Below are 23,866 nucleotides of genomic sequence, written 5' to 3' on the forward strand. Positions count from 1 at the left end.
GAGATGCACATCCGTGATCATTCCACCATACAGTTCGATTTTGTTTTTTTTTTTTTTTCCAATGAGTATCCTGGGTAGAGTTGTTAATCGCGCCGAGTCGAGCCGAGTATTTGGCTGCCGAACTCGTTAGGAAAACGAGCTTTAAAATGTGTTCGAACTCGACTCGTTAAATGTACATGTGGCTCGAGTTCGAGCTCGTGCAAATCAACCTTAATAAAAATCTATAATTTTTAATTTTTATAATTTTGATTTCTAAAATGACAAATATGCCCTTCATTAACGAGCTCTAACGAGCTACTCGAGTATCAAACGAGCCGAGCTTACTCGGCTCGTTAACTAAAAGAGCATGTTTCGAGCTCGAGCTCGACTCGTTAACCAAAATTAACGAGCCGAGCTCGAGCCTTAACGAGCCGAGCTCTAACGAACTTTCGAGCTACTTGATTAACTTAACAGCTCTAATCCTGGGTGGCCCGCTATTTGCTTTAGTGACAGAATTAGCTCAGTTTGCAATGTACTTGAAACATGATCAGCTCCGTTTGAATTGGTCTATGTTTCAAAAATAAAATTTTCAAATACATAAAAAAAACTTAAAAAATATCTTATCCACACAATATATCAAAAATAACTCACAAATATATATATAAAAAATTTTAAAAATAAATTCTACGGCATTTTCTACCCATCACCATCACCCTGCTTTGGTCAGTTCTAATTAATGTTGTAACCGCCTTAATGTTGTTCTATCTAGTAGGGTTTGATTAATGCCAAAGTTTTTTTTTTTTTCGAAATGATATGAGTAATATATTGATCATCAACTAAACTTTACACTTGGAGCAAAGACCCCTCTTTCTATACAAAAAGTGCTCAATAGCACAGAAGATTGATCCATTCCTCATCATGTATGATGCCTAAGGCATACTCACCAACTGTAGTACTAACATGATTATCATTTTTAGATATAACATCAAAAGAGCGCATTTGAAACAAATCTTTCAAGCTAAGAATATCCTCAGCTAGAGTATGCAGTTTGATATTTGATGCACTACCCGCACTGATTTGCTGATGTAGGCGTTTGTTGCAGCTCTGTATGTTGACTTTTCTCCAGCCTTTGACAACTAATTTACTCATAGCTATCTTGATAGCCTCAGCCTCGTCCAATTGTGGACAATTGTAGCTTCCTTCATGTATAGCCCAAGCTGCAACAATAACATTTCCTTCAGTCATAGCAGTCACACCTATGCCAACCTTTTTACTGTTCAGTTTGCTTAATGCAGCAATCTTAACTTGGATCACCTCTGCATTCTCTTCTTCAATCCTTTGCATTTGGTTAGCGGCTGTTTCTGCTGTGCTCACTTGCTCCTTCTGTTTGTAGGCTTCGCTGAACTCCATCCATTCCTCTTGAGCTTTCTGTATTGTTGTCATTGCATGCCTTTGTTTGTTGTTGAATTCCCACTCATTTCTGCTTTTCCATACTTGCCACAAGATGTTAACTGTTAGACCAAGGTGTTCTTCACCATCCTGCCTAGATTTAGCTCCTGTAATTTCAGTCCACCAGGCCTTAAAGCAGCCTTGTTTATCCTTAGCACCCCCCCCCCCAATTGTATTGGTGCTATATGCCATCCCTGCTTAGCCCGTCTGCAGTTCAGCAGCACATGTTCCACCGTCTCTACCCCTTCACCACATGCTTTACAAATGGGATCTCCTTTCTTAGACCTACTAAAGATTACTTCCTGGACTGGGAGAGCATTATTGATGCATTTCCACATGAAGGTCTTCAGTTTCTGTTTGATGTGCCAAAGCCTTTCACCTCTTGCTAGTTTGCAGTTTTAGCAGGATTGGCCTCTCTGGACTATTGCCCAGTGCAGTCTTCGGTTTTATTCACCCGATTCTAGAGGGAGTGTAAAATTTTGTGATCTCCATACGGTTAAACTCTCCCGGGGGGGGGGGGGGGGGGGGGGGATATTGAATCGTCATGCATTTGATAACACTTTTTTTTTTCTTTTTTTGATAATACTACTGGGTGAGATGGCAATGGATGGGTGTTATGAATTTTGCTAAAAGCTACTACGTCGGAGTCGTGGACATGGACCTCTGATGATGTGAAGATGCAAGAAATCTGGAATTCCGGAGTTGGTGTCTGGCTATGAAATAGAGAGTGAATTTTGATGGCCCATACAATAGTGAGAGGGTATTTCTCACTGCATTGCTCGTTAAATTTCATCCCTCCCGACTAGAAAAAAAAAAAAAATGCTCATCGTATTTGAAAAAGAGCCTACTATAAGTCGTAGCAATTAGAGCAAAATTATATAGAGTCATGCAAACAATAATGAGCTTTCAAATACTATAATAGCTACCAGTAAACAGCCCTTTACATGCAAGACTAGAAAGATTTTTTTTCGAAAAAGAAAAAAACTGGTCCAACCAAGGTTTGATACTTCTGACAGGCATACTGCTCATCATGTTGCCTTTCTGGCCCATGATCGGTACATAGGTTTAACATAATCTTATGGCAAACTCCATGATCTCACCAGCTTAGTCTTAATAAGATGGCCGCCAACTCCGTGTCCCCATCGATCCTTGTAAACAACCCTTGACACGCACGACATCTACAGAGACCTGAATAGCAATTCCACACTCTCTCCATTTACGACATGACAAGCAGCTCAAGGCACACAAATTCGGACCTTTCAGTAAGTAGACTCGTGACCTGGACTATCCGCATGCATATCCATGGCAGAATCGTTGGAGTTGACAGGATTGGGATCCCTAGTCTGCTGATGAATAAAATTGGATTCACTGCTCCTATTTCCATTTGTGCTGGGCTGAACATTGTTCTGGAAGTAGCCTCCTGGAGAAATGTGATAGTTCTGAAGACTTCGACGAACGGGGCTAGAAAGAGCATTAGAAAAAACATAATTTTTTGATTGTTGATCAGAGGGCTCGGAACGAAACCCCTGCACCCCGGGAGGTAATCCAGAAGAGCCAGTAGGAACTATCATGCCTGAGTTTGCAAAGTGTGCAGATTGTAAATGCTGATGCTGTCCTGGTGCTCTTGGTGATATGGGTGGCTCTTCTCCGGAATAATCTAGCTCGGTCTGCCACGGGTATCAATGAATTCTTAGTGGGAAACTAAACAGGATACACTACCAATGATCAACAATATTTCAAAACCCATATTCAAATTTCACACATTCACTGAATTCAACACCAAAAGAACAGGAAAACAACCAGATATCCATTGAAATTTTTGCAAAAATGGATCCACATATGAATTCTTAGTGGGAAAGAGAACTGTGTATACTACCAAATAATCAACAATATCCAAAACTCCATATTCAAATAGTACGCATTCACTAAATTCAACACAAAAAGAACATGAAAACAAGCAGCTAGTGATTGAAATTATGCAAATTACCTCATTAATGTCTCAGAAATACATTTGAAAAACAATTGCCAAAAGTTAGCTACAAATCCCAAGTAGCAAGTAACAGGTTCATGCATTGTAACCAATTCCAAGCATTTGTCAAAGGAAAACTGAACACACATCCAGTATCCACATCTCAGTTACTACCCTAAAATTGATATCTACATCGTTAGACCAGATATTGGTGTGTGCATTTGTTTTAAATTCTTGGGCTCCTAGACAAAGAAGAAGATTGTCAGATATACTAGGACTCAAATGTACCAGTTTACCATCATCATATCAAACCAATAAATGATAGACACATCAGTGATGTTACCCAGCATAGACTATTTAATAAGGCTGAAATTTGTTAAACACTTGAACCTGAATAAGATTCAGCAGATGACAAAGATAATCATAGCCCGCTCAATTGCAAATAGTGTACAACACTTACAGATTTAACAAACTCATAGGCCAGAGAATAGATACGAGTATGTGCAGCTGTGCTTCAATACAGACAAACTATAGGACAGGCATGACCCAAATGAGCTTCTAAGAGGAAGTTTAGGAAGAAAAGATACCTGCAAATAGCTAAGCACATCACCTGTGGTTACTCTCGACCCACCCTCTTGCTGTCTCAAGATCCACTGATAAAGTTTTTCCTTGTAGAACAAGATGCAATAAAAGTTATTCCGCAGAACCAAGACATAGCCTTTCACAGATGCATAAAGTTTAACATGCTATAAAACTACATCCTACATTAAAGATATCAGGCAAGCAGACATCAGAAAGATCAGCATGAATACCAAAGCCTGGGAATCTAATTGCAGACAAAGAAAATCCAGTATTGAAAAATATCATAGAAGCAAGAAAAAACCACAAAAAACACCAATGAGAATGAAGCTGCAGCAACATTAACAAGAAGTTATTACATTACCTAATACAATGCTCACAGTTCCAAACTGAAACTTTGTCATTTTGGATAACCAAAAAAATAAGAATTTCTAAACTGTTTCAGTGTAATGACCTCCACTATATTATAAGCATGCATATTCTCACTTCTATATATTTTCTTTTGAGTGCCCTGACAAAGTAACAGAAAGTGAGTGATGCCTGCCCTCCATCCAGAATAAAATTACCAAACTTTCAGCCTTCTAACCCCAAGCTTCAGCTCTCCTAATGTCATAACACCTGATCACCATTCAGGCTTTCCACTTAAATATGAATTTTCGAATTCTGCCAAATAAAGGCAGCACCAATTTCACTTGCAAATTCTAGACTAAAATGTTTAAAGATTAAAAACAAGGACTGGAAGACACAGTAATTGAAGTTGGGGAAAGAAGATTGGTAAAGATGCATATGCACAGGAGCAACTTTACTTGTTGCATCAAATTTTGGTGACAACATTCTTCCAAATATAACTGAAAGTTCTTGCATTTTTATGGAGACTTAACGAGATTCCCATGATCTTGAAGGATGGCTCCCTCGAAGTGAAAAATTCTAACATCTATGCAATCAGCTCGTCTCCAAGCAACTAACTTGCACCAAACGCAGCAGAAAGTGAAACAGTGCAAGATGGGTGGTTTTACTGGCTCATAAAACTTTGAGCTTTGACAAACTTTGCCTCCATTAAGTCCTTAGCATCAAAATACAGTATACCAGACCAGCCTTTTAATGATGGCTTGAAACAGTCTTGACAAATGAAATGCCTCAAATTATTCGTAAATCCAGTGCAAGCTGAACCTTAGAAACTTAAGATTTGAACCAACAGCCATATCACTATACACTCTTAAAACAGCCAAAATTCTACATACTCTTACAACCCAGCACAAAAGGCAAAAACTTTTATGAACCAATTAACATTTTAATACTTTTGCCTGACAGATCAAGGATTCAACGTACAAATCAGTATATGATACTCTAAAGTCAAAAAATAACTTCCTAATTGTTCATCTATCATGTCCACATGCCACCTCCATCCCAATCCTCAAACTCTGCCTCAATAAGAACACGACAATTAATCTAAAACTCACAGCCATCGATCATGAGCCACCTACAATCCTTGTTCCACTTATTGCAGACACAACAGACATTCTCAAGTGGTTCACTCTTGAAAGAAACAAGTTGGGTTGATCGCATTACGTGGACAAATATTTCAACAAACAAAAATACCAATACTACGATTCAACAATAACCAAATGTTGCACAAAATTTTCAACTACTAAACTACTCTAACCCTAGCATTTCCTAACAACAGCAGCTCAATAGACCACTCTCACACACCAAAAATTCACCAATTTGACATCACAAAAAGTTTAATAGCAACTCCATTCTGCTAATAAAAGCCAATTGCTGCCAAAACACCAAGGAAATGACGGAGACACGCTCTAAAACCTAAATTACACATCTTCCCTGGTTTCCAATCGTGCTCTTTTCCAGTGATTTGTCTAAAAACAAGTTAGGAGAGGGGAAAAAACACCAGAAACATCTATAATGCCAAAAAGCAATAATCAGTCGAGTAATATTCATATGCAGCAAATTGCCAAAGCTGAAAATTTAATCCAACGGAAAAATCAGACATTATTTTTCCACAAGTATGCAAATAAATGCATATAACTACGTACATATAGATACGAATTAAAGGATAATTTTAAAAAAATGAAAACTTTCATATGAATTCGGAAAAAAATATATGTTGTCTAATTAGATGAGGAAATAGGCAATTCCAATACCAGGCCGTGGCGTTCCCCGGCTTGAAAGGAGAGCTTTTGGTGGTTCATCGCCTGAGTATAAAGCTGAGAAAGAGAGTTAGCGGCGGTGCAGAAGGTGGAGTACATGCTCCGATCCACCTCGTCCAAGCTTGTGGCCACAGACTTCCTCTTCTTGGCCATCTGCTTCTGTTTGCTGAGAATTTAGGATTCCCCGGTGATCGTGGACGGCGCTGGGGGAGGGGGGTTAGATTCCGGAGTGTTTTTCGGCGAAGGTTGAAGTTTGAGAGACTCGTACGTATGTGAACGGATATTGGAGAGCTGCTGAAAAAGAAGCGTGCGCCTTTTTATCACGTTTGATCAACTCGACCCGATATTGACCCGGTTGCAAAGTCCGGATAGACATTTTTCATTTTTCGCCCACGAAACGCTCACCCATTGGCTCCAATTGGCTAAAAAGGTTTGAAGTAATGGGCTCTAATGCATCAAAAAAATTCCAAGATAAAATTTGGAGCTTCTCTTGAATAAAAACAAAAATAAAAATAAATGATTTTACAATTGGGTAGCAATACATTACAGATATTATTTGTAATTATACTACTCCCTCTATCCTATTTTAATAGTCTTGTTTTTCTTTTTCATCAGTTGACAGAGTGTCGAAACCTGTACAATAATAAAAATAAAACTAATTGCCAGTTAAAATAATCAAAACCCGATTCCAAATACTAGAGTAGGGACTTTAGGTGTGCAATGGGTTATTTGATTCACCCTGTTCCCGAAGAGTTTGCTTGATCCGATATACCCAAATGAGATGATTTTTTTTACAAATAATTATGAATTTGTAGATAGAGCAAGTAAGGTCGTATCCTCAAGGACTGGAAGTATTTGTCTCTTTAGAAATCCAAAATAACACATTGGTGTTTTTGTATAAATGATGACAATCAAAGAAATTTAAATAAAAATAAAAATAAATAGCTAACTAGAAATTAAATGACAATTCACTAAAATTAGAGTAACAATAATTAAAGGTCTAGCTAAGAAATAATTTCAGCAATGATTCATCTAATTGATTCTCGATGCACAAGCAATTCTAATTATTTATTAATAAATAAGTTATAACTGCCAAACAAGCGATGACAGTCAACTCCTCCTTATTATGTCGATGATTAAGATACGCTCGTTAATCACTGCTCTAATTGGGAAATAATCTTAGGTACGCCCATAAGATTTAATTCCCCAATTGCCTTACGTATTAGAGGAGCTCTATTTTAACCAAATAACGCACTACCAGGGTTATTTCATATTAGTCCGCGTACCCCCTGATACAAAGCCAATCATGCCAGTTGTCACTAATTCAAGGCAATAAAACAATTACGGATTTAATGCCCTAATTGACAATAGATTATCAAGTTAACTAATTATCCAGATCCAAGACAATCAATTAATTAATTAATCATAAGTACTACAATCAAGGAATGTGCGAATACCAATAAATAAATAAAAAGATAAAATTAAATTGATTTCACAATTTTTAAACGAACCAGAGCCTCCATTGTCCCTTGACTAGAATGGAAAAATTAGTTCATATTTGATGAACAAAGCCCACAAGAAATTGAAGTAACAGTAGCGGCCATTAGCCTTATTCGTGAGAATTCAATTTGATTGATTGAATAAGGAAAAACTGGCAATTACGGAGAATGATTCAATTCTTCATAAGGTTTCTAACATGCGTAGGAGAACTCCACTACCAAAAGCTAAAAAGGAAAAATTAAAGGCTAAACCTCCCAAGTAGTGCCCGTCCTCTGCGTTTTATTCTAATTCCTATCTAATGCCTCCAAATGTGCGGCGGCTCCCAAGAAAAGAAAACTCTCTACGTTTCATTCTCTCCAGCAATTACCAAAATGGGCCAAAATTTTCCTTTGCCAACGATGCCCCTAGAATAAGCTCTGTGATTTGGACTCCTTTCCTATCAAATTGGCACTTGTTATCATATTTTCATTCTACTCCCTGAAATAAATATAAAATACTAAAAGTGAATAGAATCTAACAATTAATCCACATCGGGTCAGGTAATAGAAGAAATTAATAATAAAATAAATGATAAAATTGCGCGCTATCAATTCCCCCATACCTAAACCATTCTTGTTCTCAAGTATGAGAACAGCAAACAAACACCAATTTTTTACAATGGCTATTGCTCTATCTACCATATTGCCAAGATATCAAGGGAAAATCATATATCAAGTATCAGTGATCAAAATCCGAGAACATCACCCTAGTTAGCGTCTAAACCACAAACTCCTTCAATTCCAAATTAATTAATTTAAGAAAAAGGAATGGCGCATAACATTTATCAGCAAATGGTCCAAATATTAACCAAAATCTCAACATTAAATCCATAAATCGGCAAGCTAACTTTTATTACACATTAACACAACCTTCACTTTTTTTCACGTTTTTTTATTTTCCTCTTAATTTTTTTTCTTTTTTTTTTTCAATAATAACACATGACTTAGTCTCTAGCTATTGAAACCTTTTGACGCGAACTCTAACATTTGTCAGATGAAAGAGCTTGATTACTCAACTCCTATCGCTATACAACCACGTATTCATAAAAATTACTATTTTTTGATGCGAGAATCGATACTTTAGGTGATGATCTCTGGTTACTCAGTAGTAACAAATAGCGGAGTACAGTCAACCTATTTCACAGCCAAATAATACAATAACACAAAATAACACTTTTAAAAACAAAAATAGGAGCAGCTAGCCTCATTATTGCCAAACATGGAGAACTAGAGTCAATATTGAATCAATTTACATTAAAATGCCAAGAGTCATTCCCTATGCTTGAAAAAATTAACAAAGAAATCAAAAGAGTCAAGCAGTCACCGATATTCACCAAAGAGATGTTTTGGATTCAACTACATTAATTCGATACACTTTTATTATTAAAACTTGGCAAGAGTAGATTTAAAATCAACAATTGACAGGTGCCGAACCTGTGCAATAATAATTACTAAAAAGTCCTAATTACCACCTCAATTAAATAATTATAAAACGAATCCAAGTACTGGAGCAGGAACCCTAGGTGTGCAATGAGTTACTTGATTCACCCTATTCCCGAAGAGTTTGCTTGATCCGATATACCGGATTTGTCTATAAAAATATTAATTTTGCATACAATGGCAAGTAGGGTCGATTCCACAGGGAGCAGGTAGGAAATTATTTCTTTCCAAATCAGTAGAACGAAATTTGGGGGATTTTCAATGGGAGAGAAATAAATAAAATAAAAGTAAAATAAAAATAAAGCGAACTCAATTCAAAACTAACTCACAAGGCACAATTCACTAAAAATAGCAATTAACAAAAGTTCTACCCAAAGGATCAACTGCTCAGGCACGATCCAATTAAATGCTCATCGATGCAAAGATACTTCACCCATTTATCACTAGGTTGGTTATAGCCATCAATAAGCTCTGACAACCAGTTCTTCCTTACTTCTTCGACAGTCAAGGTACGACCATTGACTGCTTCTCTAACCAGATAACAACCCTAGGTACGACCATAGGAATTTAATTATCCAATTGCATTAAAGCTAGAAGAACCCAACCCTAACCAATAAACACGCTAAGAGGGTTTATTTAAATTAGATCTTGCGTTTCCCCATCATAAAGCCAATTATGGTGGTCGCCACGGGGTGTCAATTAAATGAACAATTACGGATTCTATTTAATTAACGTGGCAGTAGGATATTAAATTAAATCAAATACCCGGCCGCTGATATTCAATTAATCAAATACCCATGAACAATTAATTCAGGAAACACACGAATAGCAATAAATTGGGAGAAATAATGAAGATTCGATTAGATCTCACAGATATTATGGACCGCGCCCTTGCGTCACCCTTTGAGTAGAGGAGGAAATTAGCCGCTCCTCATCGTGTCAATCCCGTGTAATTTAGTTGAATACATTCAATTGATTTCGGAAGAATTGGAGAAACACAAGGGGAATCTCACGGAATTTGGGAAAGTCAAAAGCAAAAAGTGAAGAAAGGTCTCCGTTGTACAGAGCCCAGATGCAATCCGCAGAAATTTTTAATGTCTGGCCGCTAGCCGCTAGCCGCAGGCGAAACCACAGTAAAGAAAAAGAGAACAGGAGAAAAGTGTCTGACAAGGAGTAGAAAAAAAAACAAATAAAAGCTAAGCCTAAAAGTTTTTTTGAATCTCGCTTCTTCTTTTCCTCTTGTAGCCGCCGCAATTTCCAAGTCCAAGCCCACACGTCTGGTACAATTCAATCTGCAAAAGCCATTTCCCCCTTTGAGTTTTGATCCCATGCGCCTGGTCCACATGGACCACGGTCCGGCTTTCGGTTTCGTCCTCCTTCTAAGGCGTGGCCACGCTCTGAAATGGAAGATCTTCTGGAAATTGCCTCGCGAGTTCATTTTTTATGCCGATCACCTACAATGCACGCAAATACCTAATATGAGTGAAATTCTAATTTTTAGCACCGTGAATAGCCCGAATCAGGACAAAATAACAGCGCAAAACACGTCAAATAACAGCTCTATCAAATCCCCCCACACCTAGACAATGCTTGTCCTCAAGCATCTTGGAGCTCAGAGGTACAACCCAGAGAGCAGAGGTTATGCAGTAGTCTATACTAACTCAAACATCTAGTGTCCCTGACAATATCGCCAAAATTAGAACACACCGGACATGCTGTAATTCAAAGAAAATATATGAATACTAGGAACGCTCAAATCAACATCACGAAATGTCATTACCATAGGCTTGCACATTCATCACATCTCCACCACTTAAAAGTGAATCGAACACATAAATCAAAGGGACTTTAATAGGGTTGTAATGGGGCTCAGGTGAAAAGCGGGTTAAGAAGGTATAGATAGGGGGTAAAGTGTCAAGAGAGTGTTCGAAACCCACCAATAACCACAGTGCTTTACCGGGGGAGTTTAACTAATAAGGCAGTTTTCATTTGCTGTACCCTTTGTACAAGTGTCCCCAATTTTTTTCTATATCTCTCTCTTTTTTTTTTTTTTTTTTTTTGGATTGAATACTGCTCGCAAGGCGTGGGCACGCCTTGTACCCCATAGTCCTCTGGTCACGAGGTCTCTTCAGAATTTTTTTTTTTTTAAGGAGAAAGTCCTGTAAGGTGTGGGCACGCCCTGTAAGCCAAAGTCCTCTGGTCAGTGGCCTTTTTCCAATTTTCCCTTTTTTATACAAGGATAGCATCATATAGCTCCTAATCTAACAGCACTTGCAACTCCAATTTTGTTTGCTTTGCACAAATGATGGAATTCAGGCATCCCTTGACAACACAGGGGTAAACAAGAAAGTTTAAAGAGGGCTTGGGTTAACAAACACGGATAACAATCAGAAACGAAGGACAAAAGCTCAAATTGGTTCACTATTGGGAGATAAGATGAGGGCTTGATTTTTTTAGATAGCTAAAGAGGGTTAAATCCTAAATGCCCTTATCATTTCAAATGCATCCAATTCAACAAAAATGTGGCCTTGACATGTGTAAACTAGCAAGTTCTAGAATGCCAATACCATGTGTGATACCCACTCAATCAAACAAAAATAGAGCAAACAAGAATAATGTACTCATATAAGGCTCAAAAGCTCCCCCAAAAGTTACAAGAATGGGTCAATTCCAGCATATTCAACATTCAACGACACTGCCAAGGGAAACAAAATGCACAGCTAGTATATTCGACCACATACCCACTCACTTTGATTGTGTCATTCATCACAGCAACATGCCCTAATACTAACAAGCATAGAAATAGCCAAAAAGCTGCCTAACTACAATGTTTTATTTTTTTTTTGTTTTTTTTTTGTTTTTGTTAGTACCAAAGAAAATAATAATAATAATAATAATAATGGAAGCCATTAATCCCCCTCCCACACCTAAAACCTACATTGTCCTCAATGTAGAAAAGACAAATGAAGTATTAGGGGAAAAGAAAAGAAACTTCCCTGACCACCGGGGAGAGAAAGTGAGACACTAAGGCGGAGGAGGTGAGACGGCTGCGTGCACAAGGTGGTGTGGTGGCGGCGGACGCAACACCAACAGGAAGGAGAAGACTGAAGTATCTTTTTCGGAAGGGTTGGAAGGCGTGGGCACGCCTTAGAAGTTATAGTCGTCTGACCGTCAATTCCAAAACTCCATTCCTTAGGTGTGATGACCTAGCGTGGGCATGCCTAGCTGCCAACTTCCTGTCACAAAATAACAATCCACTAAATGACACTAACACTTAACAAAAACTTCAAAAATATAAGAAAACTAAAACAAAAGAAGCCTTGGGTTGCCTCCCAAGCAGCGCCTTTCTTTAATGTCTTTGGCTAGACATAGCACCACTCTTTAGTCTGGATGTAATTGAATTTTCCTTGTAATTGGTGGTCCTCCTCCAGGATCCACATGCCCATTGAGTGCAACTTTTTTCCTAAATTTTCTCTCCATTTTTACCTCATGAATTGCTTTCATCCTATAGGACTTGTTCGCAGCAACCTTGGATTTACCCCTAAAAGCAAACTTAGAAAATTCTTGCACAGAGGGATTAGTGGTATACATAGCAAACACAGAATGAGAGTTAACAGGATGTTTCATTGTATCAAAAATATTAAAGTGGACTATTTCTCCATCAAATTCCATCGTGAGAGTACCCTTACTAACATCAATTTTAGTTTGGGCAGTACTCAAAAATGGTTTTCCTAATATAATGGGTGATGGATTTGGGGCACTTCTATCATCCATGTAAAGCACATAAAAATCAGCAGGAAAAATTAATCCATTTACTTGCACTAAAACATCCTCAACTATCCCATCCGGATAAGCACATGTACGATCAGCCAATTGAATTATTATCCCCGTTTCTTTTAAAGGTCCTAAATTTAGGGAATCATAGATTGATTTAGGCATCACATTAATAGAAACTCCTAAATCTATCATGGCATTTTTGATACTAGAATGATCAATCTTACAGGGGATAGCAAACATACCTTGATCTCCGCATTTGGGTGGGAGTTTCCTTTGAAGTACAGCTGATACATTCTCTCCTACCATCACTCTTTCATCACCCCTTAGCTTTCTTTTGTTAACGCACAAGTCTTTCAAGAACTTTGCGTACTTGGGTACCTGCTTGATCGCGTCCAATAGGGGGATGTTTACTTGAATTTTGCGGAACACATCCAGGATTTCTTTTTCCTTTTCTGCCCTCTTTGTTTTTTCCAACCTGCAAGGAAAAGGAGGTAAGTTAGATTTAATAGTGGGCGGAGAAGTGAAGGTTACCTCAGGATCCTTGCGAATACGCCCTTCCTCTTCAATTTCCTTCTCTATCTCCTCCTCACTCTTACTTTTTGAATTTCCCTCTTTCGGCCCTTCCAGTGTCTTGCCACTCCTCAAGGTCATGGCACTTACATTCCTGGGGTTTATTTCGGGTTGTGAAGGTAACTTTCCATAAGCGTGGGACTCCAAGCGATTTATGGCAGTTGCCATCTGGCTTATTCGAGTCTCCATATCTTTCATGCCTGATTTTGTGTCCTGCTGGAACTGATTGGTGCTCATGGTTACAGCTCTAGTTTCTTGCTGGAGTTGAGCCATATTTGTGGTCAATGACCTGGTCTCCTGCTGGAACTGTCTAGTCTCTTGCTGGATCTGGGCGGTAGTCGTAGCCAGACTCTTGACAATATCCTCCAAGGAACTCCCTGTGTTGGAGGATGATGGTTGTGATTTCGGTTGCCACGGTTGCTGAAATCCTGGTGGACGATTCGGAAATGAATTTTGTTGCCTGTTCCCATAGCTGAAATTGGGATGATCTCACCAACCCGGATTGTACGTGTTGGAGTATGGATCATACTGCCTACGAGGCGCGGGCACGCCTCCAGCCATGTTCACCTGCTCCGCCCCGTCCTCTTGCAAAATGGGACACGTGTCCGTGCAGTGGTCCATGCTAGTACAGATCCCACACACCTTTGCTCGCGGTGTTTCTCTCATGGCTAATTGCCTAACAACCGATGTCAATTCTGACATTTGTCGCTGTAGGGATGAAATCTCTACCTCGTTGACTTTACGGGGAGGGTTGCTCTCACGGAAGCCAAATTGCTGGGAGTTCTCTGCCATGGCCTCGATGAGCTCCCACGCTTTCCTCGGTGTCTTGTTTGCCAGTGCTCCCCCACTCGCAGCATCAATGATACTCCTATCTGTTGGTTGGAGCCCTTCATAGAAGTACTGGATTAACAGTTGTTCACTAATTTGATGCTGCGGGCATCTAGTGTACAACTTGTTAAACCTGTCCCAGTATTCATACAAGGACTCACCAGGATATTGTTTAATACCGCAGATTTCCTTCCTCAAACTCGCAGCCCGGGATGCAGGGAAGAATTTTTCTAAAAATTTCTTTTTCAGTTGCGCCCATGTGGTAATACTACCTGCTGGTAGGTAGTACAGCCAATCTTTAGCTGCATCTTTGAGAGAAAACGGGAAGGCTCTCAGTCTAATTTGCTCTTCAGTGACCCCAGGAGGTTTCATACTAGAGCAAACTACCTCGAACTCCTTGACGTGCTTGTGGGGTTCTTCACCAGAGAGACCATGGAAAGAAGGTAGGAGGTGAATCAACCCCGACTTCAGTTCAAAAGCAGTATTCTCAGCCAAAGTGGGGAATGTGATGCATAAGGGCTGGTGAGTCAGCTTCGAGGCAGCCAGCTCCCTCAATGTTTGGTTGTTGGCCATGCTTACTTCGTCTTCCGCTGACTCGTTTGCAGTAAATAAGTGCCCTTGTTTTCGTCTCTTGGTCTCTTGCCTCCGCTTACGCGCTGCCTTCTCAACCTCCGTGTGGTATATCAATTCACCTGTGCGAGAAGAACGGGGCATAAACTAGCAAAAGTATCAAGAAGAATAGAATAAAATAAAAATAAAACAAAAACTGAATTTGAAAAGAAACAAATAATCCAAACACCAGCTCCCCGGCAACGGCGCCAAAAATTGACAGGTGCCGAACCTGTGCAATAATAATTACTAAAAAGTCCTAATTACCACCTCAATTAAATAATTATAAAACGAATCCAAGTACTGGAGCAGGAACCCTAGGTGTGCAATGGGTTACTTGATTCACCCTGTTCCCGAAGAGTTTGCTTGATCCGATATACCGGATTTGTCTATAAAAATATTAATTTTGCATACAATGACAAGTAGGGTCGATTCCACAGGGAGCAGGCAGGAAATTATTTCTTTCCAAATCAGTAGAACGAAATTTGGGGGATTTTCAATGGGAGAGAAATAAATAAAATAAAAGTAAAATAAAAATAAAGCGAACTCAATTCAAAACTAACTCACAAGACACAATTCACTAAAAATAGCAATTAACAAAAGTTCTACCTAAAGGATCAACTGCTCAGGCACGGTCCAATTAAATGCTCATCGATGCAAAGATACTTCACCCATTTATCACTAGGTTTGTTATAGCCATCAATAAGCTCTGACAACCAGTTCTTCCTTACTTCTTCGACAGTTAAGGTACGACCATTGACTGCTTCCCTAACCAGATAACAACCCTAGGTACGACCATAGGAATTTAATTATCCAATTGCATTAAAGCTAGAAGAACCCAACCCTAACCAATAAACACGCTAAGAGGGTTTATTTAAATTAGATCTTGCGTTTCCCCATCATAAAGCCAATTATGGTGGTCGCCACGGGGTGTCAATTAAATGAACAATTACGGATTCTATTTAATTAACGTGGCAGTAGGATATTAAATTAAATCAAATACCCGGCCGCTGATATTCAATTAATCAAATACCCATGAACAATTAATTCAGGAAACACACGAATAGCAATAAATTTGGAGAAATAATGAAGATTCGATTAGATCTCACAGATATTATGGACCGCGCCCTTGCGTCACCCTTTGAGTAGAGGAGGAAATTAGCCGCTCCTCATCGTGTCAATCCCGCGTAATTTAGTTGAATACATTCAATTGATTTCGGAAGAATTGGAGAAACACAAGGGGAATCTCACGGAATTTGGGAAAATCAAAAGCAAAAAGTGAAGAAAGGTCTCCGTTGTACAGAGCCCAGATGCAATCCGCAGAAATCTTTAATGTCTGGCCGCTAGCCGCTAGCCGCAGGCGAAACCACAGTAAAGAAAAAGAGAACAGGAGAAAAGTGTCTGACAAGGAGTAGAAAAAAAAACAAATAAAAGCTAAGCCTAAAAGTTTTTTTGAATCTCGCTTCTTCTTTTCCTCTTGTAGCCGCCGCAATTTCCAAGTCCAAGGCCCACACGTCTGGTACAATTCAATCTGCAAAAGCCATTTCCCCCTTTGAGTTTTGATCCCATGCGCCTGGTCCACATGGACCACGGTCCGGCTTTCGGTTTCGTCCTCCTTCTAAGGCGTGGCCACGCTTTGAAATGGAAGATCTTCTGGAAATTGCCTCGCGAGTTCATTTTTTATGCCGACCACCTACAATGCACGCAAATACCTAATATGAGTGAAATTCTAATTTTTAGCACCGTGAATAGCCCGAATCAGGACAAAATAACAGCGCAAAACACGTCAAATAACAGCTCTATCAACAATCCAACATCAAACTTTGGTATTCACATGAGAGCTCATCACTAGAAAGAAAGAAAGAAACTGAACGAGAATGAACAAATAACAAACTAAAAATAAAGAAAAAATATCTAAAAACTAAAAAATAGAAAAACTGGCACCCCAACTGATCCTCTCCACACCTAAATGACACATTGCCCTCAGTGCAACAAATAAATAGCAATAGCAAGAAGAAGGGTAACGTGACCTCCTTGAAGTCGTTAAAATAGTGGCGGACTGAAAGGGAGAGGAGAAGCTGGCGGCGTCGGCTGTGGGAGAACTTCGACGCGCGAGTGGTGAGTGAGCAGAGGCGGCGGCGCGCTGGTGATGAGGAAAGGAGATGGCGGCAGACAAAGGGAAGAAGGGATCGGGGAAGAAGAAAGAAAGAAAAAATGAAGAAGGGAATAAAGGAAAGAAATGAAAGAAAAATGAAAGGAAAAAAAAAAGAAAAAAGAAAAAAGAAAAAAGAAGAAAAAGAAAAAAGAAATAGGTTTTTTTAATTTGAAATTTGAAAATCCAAACTACGGTCAAACGAAAAAAAATTTTGTTTTTTATTTTTTATTTCTTTTTTTACTATATTATTATTAACAAAACTTATTTTCGAAATTAAAAATTAGAGATTAATAGGTAATCGAAAATTTTTCTCGAGATTTGAATACTTATCTTTCCCATGAACGTGACGCGGGCACGTCAAAAAGGCAAGAACCCTTCTGATCATGAGTTCTCCAAACGACATGATGCGGGCACGTCATATTAGAGAGATACCTACGAGTCATCAAAAATGAAAATTGAAGTCAGATATCAGTCAAAGTCAAGGAAAACATATTTAAGCTATCAAACAAACTGAACAAACAATTAAAAGAAATTGGGTTGCCTCCCAATGAGCGCCTTTCTTTAACGTCTTTGGGTAGACGTTAAACACCACTCTTCAATTTGGATGTAATTCAATTTTCCTTGTGATCGATGGCCCTCCTCTGGGATCCAAATAGCCATTGAGTGCAGCATTCTTTCTTAATTTTCTATTCCTTTTCACCTTATAAATTGCTTTTATCCCCTGATACTTGTTCGCAGTAACTTTGAATTTATCCCTACAAGCAAACTCAGAAAATTCTTGTATAGAGGGATTAATAGCATGAATAGCAAACACAGAGTGAGAGTTAACAGGATATTCCATTGTATCAAAAATATTAAAATTGACTATTTCTCCATCAAATTCTATGGACAAGGTACCCTTATTAACATCAATTTTTGTCTGTGCTGTGCTCAAAAAACGTCTACATAGTAGCAAAGGTGAGAGGTCAGGGGAATAATTATCATCCATGTCAAGTATATAAAAGTCAGTTGGGAATACCAAATCATTAATTTTGACCAACACATCCTCAACCAACCCATCAAGGTATGCATTGGTTCGGTCAACTAACTGAATTATTATTCCAGTTTCTTTTAATGGATCTAGGTTCAGAAAAGCATAGATAGATTTAGGCATTACAATAATCGATGCTCCTAAATCCAGAATGGCCTTCCTAATCAAAGTGTTGCCTATCCTACAGGAGATAGTGAATATACCTGGATCCCCAAATTTCGGTGGGAGTTTCCTTTGTTGAACCGCTGATACATTCTCCTCCACGATGACCCTTTCATCTCCCCTCAGCCTTTTTCGGTTGACGGACAAATCTCTCAAAAATTTTCCATACTTTGGCACTTGTTTGATTGTATATAGTAGGGGGATATTGATCTCTACTTTGCAAAACACCTCCAAGACCTCTTTCTCCTTGTCCCATTTCTTCGATTTCTCCAACCTATTAGGAAATAGAGGGGGATTAGTTTTAACGTCTAAGATCGGGTCAGGGAGTATCACAGGATTTTTGGTGCTTGTGTTCTCTGCCTCAAGCTCTTTCTCAATCTTCTCTTTGTCCTTGTCCTTTGGAGTCATGAGTTCGAGCCCCTGAATTTCTTTTCCGCTCTTTAAGGTCATTGTATTTACATTTTTTAGGTTCAATTCAGGTTGAGACGGCAATTTTTCGTAAACTTGGGATTTTAGGCGGTTGATTGCCACTACCATCTAACTCATCTGACTTTGCATTTCTTGTATCTGATCCAATTGATTCCTCATAATTTGTAGGTCAGAATCCGTTTTTTATTGATTAGTAATTAATTGCTTCATCATCTCTTCCATAGATGGACTTGCGTTTGAAGGGGGTAGTGGCCGGCGAGATTGGTACTGTTGTTTGTACTCTTGCTGCCTATTTGGTGCAAAATTCAACTGCCTATTTCCTCCATAACTGAAGTTAGGATGATCTCTCCAATCCAGATTGTACGTATTCGAGTATGGGTCATATGGCTGTCTTGGCGTGGGCGCGTGACCAGTCATGTTCACTTGCTCCACACTTTCCTCTTGAATCAGTGGACACATCTTCGTAGAATGATCCATACCAGTGCAAATCCCACACACATTGACTTGTAATGCATTCCCTACAGCCAATTGCCTAACAAAGGAGGTTAGTTCTGTCAATTGTTGTTGGATGGAAGATGTCTCTACCTCATTCACTTTGCGTATCAGGATATATTCCCTCTTACCAAACTGCTGCGAATTCTCAGCCATTCCTTCAATTAGCTCCCACGCTTGCTGAGGAGTTTTGTTCACCAATGCCCCTCTACTTGCAGCATCTATTATACTCCTGTTTCTGAAGAGTAGCTCTTCGTAAAAATATTATATGAGCAATTGCTCACTTATTTGGTGTTGAGGGCACTTGATGTTGATGCACAACTTCTTGAACCGCTCCCAGTAATTATAGAGCTACTCCCCTGGATGCTGTTTGATGCCGCATATCTCCTTTCTTAAACTTGCCGCTCGAGACGCCGGAAAATATTTGTCTAAAAATTTTTTCTTTAGTTGGTCCCACGTGGGTGATACTATTTGGTGGTAGGTAGTACAGCCAGTCCTTTGTAGAGTCCTTTAAGGAGAAGGGGAATGCTCTCATTTTTATCTGTTCTTCTGTGATTTTCAGAGGTTTCATACTGTTGAACATGACGTCAAACTCCTGCAAATGCTTATAAGGCTCCTCACCTGATAAATCATGGAAAGTTGACAAGAAATGAATTAGACCAGATTGTAACTCAAATGGAGTATTATCATTTAAACTTGGAAAAGTAATGCATAAAGGCTGCTGATTTAAATCAGAAGCACCCAACTCCCTTAGTGTTCAGGCATTAGCCATAATGGCTTCCTCCCGATCTGAATCACTCGATGTATCACTAAGTGAATCTATTGGCTCAATTTCTGGCTCAGGTCACTGAGATGCAGCACTGGAGTGCTCTTCTCCACGTTGTCTGGTTTTTTTCCTTGTCCTACGGGTCTTCTTTACCTTGGGATTGAAAATTAATTCATCTGTACGAGAAGAACGAGGCATGCACTCGAAAAGTACCAGAGAATTAGAGCAAAAATGAAGTTAAAAAGAAACAAAAAAACTAACGCCAATCTCCGGCAGCGGCGCAAAAAATTGACAGGGTATTGAAACCTGTACAATAGTAAAAATAAAACTAATTGCCAGTTAAAGTAACCAAAATCTGATTCCAAGTACTGGAACAGGGACTCTAGGTGTGCAATGGGTTATTTGATTCACCCTATTCTCGAAAAGTTTGATTGATCCGATATACCTAAATGGGATGATTTTTTTTCACAAATAATTATGAATTTATAGACAGGGCAAGTAAGGTCGTATCCTCAGGAATTAAGAGTATTTGTCTCTTTAGAAATCCAAAATAACACAGGGGGTGTTTTTGTATAAATGATGACAATCAAAGAAATTCAAATAAAAATAAAAATAAATGGCTAACTAGAAATTAAATGAAAATTCACTAAAATTAGAGTAACAATAATTAAAGGTCTAGCCAAGAAATAAGTTCAACAATGGTTTACCTAATTAATCCTCGATGCACAAGTAATTCCAATTATTTATTAATAAATAGGTTATAACTGCCAAACAAGCGATGACAGTTAACTCCTTCTTACTGTGTCGGTGATTAAGGTACGCCTGTTAATTACTGCTCTAATTGGAAAATAATCTTAGGTACGCCCATAAGATTTAATTCCCCAATTACCTTACGTATTAGAGGAGCACTATTCCAATCAAATAACACATTATCAGGGTTATTTCAGATTAGCCTGCGTATCCCCCTGACACAAACTCAATCGTGTCAGTTGTCACTAATTCAAGACAATTAAACAAATACGGATTTAATGACCTAATTGACAATAGATTATCAAGTTAACTAATTATTCAGATCCAAAACAATCAATTAATTAAATAATCATAAGTACTGCAATCAAGAAATATGCGAATACCAATAAATAAAAGAAAAAGATAAAATTAAATCGATATCACAAATTTTAGACGAACCAGAGCCTCCATTGTCCCTTGACTAGATTGGAAAAATTAGTTCATATTTGACGAACAAAGCCCACAGGAAATTGAAGCAATAATAGCGGGCATTAGCCTTGATCGTGAGAATTCAATTTGATCGATTGAACAAGGAAAAACTAGCAACTACAGAGAATGATTCAATTCTTCATAAGGTTTCTGACATGTGTAGGAGAACTCCACTGTCAAAAGCTAAAAAGGAAAAGTCAAAGGCTAAACCTCCCAAGTAGTGCCCGTCCTCTGCATTTTATTCTAGTTCCTATCCAATGCCTCCAAATGTGTGGCGGCTCCCAAGAAAAGAAAACTCTCTGCGTTTCATTCTCTCCAGCAATTACCAATATGGGCCAAAGTTTTCCTTTGCCAACAATGCCCCTGGAATAAGCTCTGTGATTTGGACTCCTTTCCTATTAAATTGACACTTGTTACCATATTTTCGTTCTATTTCCTGAAATAAATGCAAAATACTAAAAGTGAGTAGAATCCAACAATTAATCCACATCGGGTCTGGTAATAGGGGAAATTAATAATAAAATAAATGATAATATTGCGCGCTATCATCAGTCTAAATTATAGTTCAGCTTTCAATTGAAAAATATAATTAACTTTTAACTTATCTAAAATACTTCTATTTAATATACTTCGTTATCAGTAAATATAGTTTACCTTATTTAATATAGTCAACTTTTTCACCAATAATTGTTTTGATATATGTCTAGAGTGGTGCAATATACTTTTATTATTTCTGTTATAATTAATGTAAAGGTATAGTGATTAATAATACTCATAATAATAATGTAAGAGTATTTTAGAAAAACATTATATTAGATTTACTTTTCCAACAAAGTTGATTAATTTTTCTTAAAATTCATGAGAAAAAATCAAAACTATCAAAGTGAGATGGAGGGAATAACAAATAGTGAATTTGTTGTAAATGTTTTTTTTTAACAAGATGGAAAAATATTCATGTAAAGAGTAGGGTAGAAATAAATATATAAACAATTATGCAAACTTTGATTCGATTTTTGTTTCAATGAATATTTCCCTAATAAAAGTTTCCAAGATAAGAAGTGGAAGGATCTAATTTTTTTTATTAGTCATAAGTGTGTAAAAATTCGATCTAGAATTGAAAACAATAAAATCACTCTAATTCTTTACTTTGTTTTCCTTGACTCAGAATGCTTAAGTTCTTATATATATATATATATATATATATATATATATATATATATATATATATAGACAAACCTATACATGAGAAAGAAATGCCAGTTTTAAATTTTATTAATCACATGAAGAGGGCATTTGCCTTTCCTCCATAAAGAAAACCTTGAGTTCTTAACCCTAAGCAAGAATTGGATATTTCTCATTCTTTACTTTCTACAAGATGCCAATGATGGATGGTGTTGTGTTTTATTATGTATTACTTTGTGCAAATTTTAAAAAAAAAGTAAAGTTTATATACACTGACCGTATATAAATTATTACTGTTGGATTCATGATCATAATTATTAAACTTGGTCCGGAGCTCAATCGGAGAGGTGACCCAATCACCGATTCAATCGCGATGATATAATAATATATTTTAAATTAGAAAATTAGTAAAATTTTGAAGTTGATGGTTCAACCGGCGATTCAATAGATGATTTTTTTTTCTGGTTCACCGATTGAACCATCGGGTCGTTGACTAGTCAACAGATTTGTTACTTAATTGGTTTAGAAAGCAACTCAATCCGATCCTATGACCGGTTCACCAGGTTGACCGATTCGACTATTGGACCAAGCTGGGTTTTATAACTATGTCCATGACATATGCGTAAAAGTTAAATTTTAAATTCAAAATTTGTATAGTTGTCATTCATCCAACATTGACATTGTATACACTATCAATGTAGGAAAGATTAATCCTTTAAAAAAATAAAAAAACAAAAAGAAAATATGGGGTAGCTGGAAGAAAGAAAGATGCTATAATATATGAATAAAAAGGTTTTAACATTAATCAGCACTATATATGTGTATTGCGAAGCTCATTTGCACATCATGTGAGCTGCAATTAGAGTGTTATGTTACTCGTTAATTAGTTTTTAAAGTCCAATTCCCGGTTAGTGCACGTTTCACATTGATATGATTTTGCTTTTCTCCCTTTCGTGCCATCATCATCATATGAGCATATCTGAGTGCCCTTGATAGTGCGGTATAATGAAGGATCAAAATGTGCAACAACCAGCTAGCAATGACGCAAATGGGAACGCACATTTTGAATATGGTGTTAGACCAAAACATTGTCCCCCAAAGAAAACCCAAAACGAGTATTCTCCCTTCTTTTATTTAAGCTAGTTATTTAAACATGCAAAGTGAAATCAAAACCTCTAACTTTCTGAAGGGGAGTGAGGTTTAATGGAGCAATACTTAAATAAAAGGAGTTGGTGAAGAGAAGTGAAACCAAAACTTCTAATTTGCTGAAGAGAAGTGAAACCAAAATATTGTGTGGTTCGGGTTTTGGGGGTGCGTGAGGGAGTTGCTGAAGAGGAGTTGGAGGTTTAATGGAGCAAACTATCCTAGACGAACAACTTCCCTGGGAAAGGTAGGCGGGATGCCAATATTTGTGGGAAGTCAAGACCTCTAAATTTTTTATAGCAACTCTTTTTCCATCTATAAGCCTACCAGTTTTATAATATCAAACTTACCAGTGGATTGCAGAGCTGTCTTGCAACCAATTTTGG

The 23,866-nt window shown here is 38.0% G+C and overlaps 3 protein-coding genes and 1 non-coding gene across 4 annotated transcripts; 1 reads left to right on the forward strand and 3 right to left on the reverse strand.

The window, feature by feature from the left end:
• Positions 1-2,285: 2,285 nt before the first annotated feature.
• LOC113714841 (uncharacterized) lies at positions 2,286-6,438 on the reverse strand. The gene is made up of 3 exons (XM_027238950.2): positions 6,136-6,438; positions 3,985-4,065; positions 2,286-3,095 (listed from the first exon to the last, which is right to left on the reverse strand). The coding sequence occupies exons 1-3, from the start codon at positions 6,292-6,294 to the stop codon at positions 2,688-2,690; spliced, it is 648 nt and encodes a 215-aa protein (XP_027094751.1). The 5' UTR covers positions 6,295-6,438; the 3' UTR covers positions 2,286-2,687.
• Positions 6,439-11,770: 5,332 nt separating this feature from the next.
• LOC113714271 (uncharacterized) lies at positions 11,771-15,008 on the reverse strand. Its single transcript, XM_027238060.1, has 3 exons — positions 13,964-15,008; positions 13,139-13,894; positions 11,771-11,814 (listed from the first exon to the last, which is right to left on the reverse strand). Exons 1-3 carry the CDS (start codon positions 15,006-15,008, stop codon positions 11,771-11,773), a joined length of 1,845 nt encoding a protein of 614 aa, XP_027093861.1.
• Positions 14,389-14,495, forward strand: LOC113715295 (small nucleolar RNA R71). The gene has a single exon (XR_003453929.1). It is a non-coding gene; the product is annotated as a small nucleolar RNA R71 (small nucleolar RNA).
• A 2,645-nt stretch (positions 15,009-17,653) lies between the features above and the next one.
• Positions 17,654-18,700, reverse strand: LOC113714272 (uncharacterized). Its single transcript, XM_027238061.1, has one exon. It carries the CDS (start codon positions 18,698-18,700, stop codon positions 17,654-17,656), a length of 1,047 nt encoding a protein of 348 aa, XP_027093862.1.
• Between the last annotated feature and the right edge of the window lie 5,166 nt (positions 18,701-23,866).

Source organism: Coffea arabica, chromosome 10c (assembly GCF_036785885.1).
Source record: "Coffea arabica cultivar ET-39 chromosome 10c, Coffea Arabica ET-39 HiFi, whole genome shotgun sequence".
In the NCBI taxonomy this organism is placed as follows: domain Eukaryota; kingdom Viridiplantae; phylum Streptophyta; class Magnoliopsida; order Gentianales; family Rubiaceae; genus Coffea; species Coffea arabica.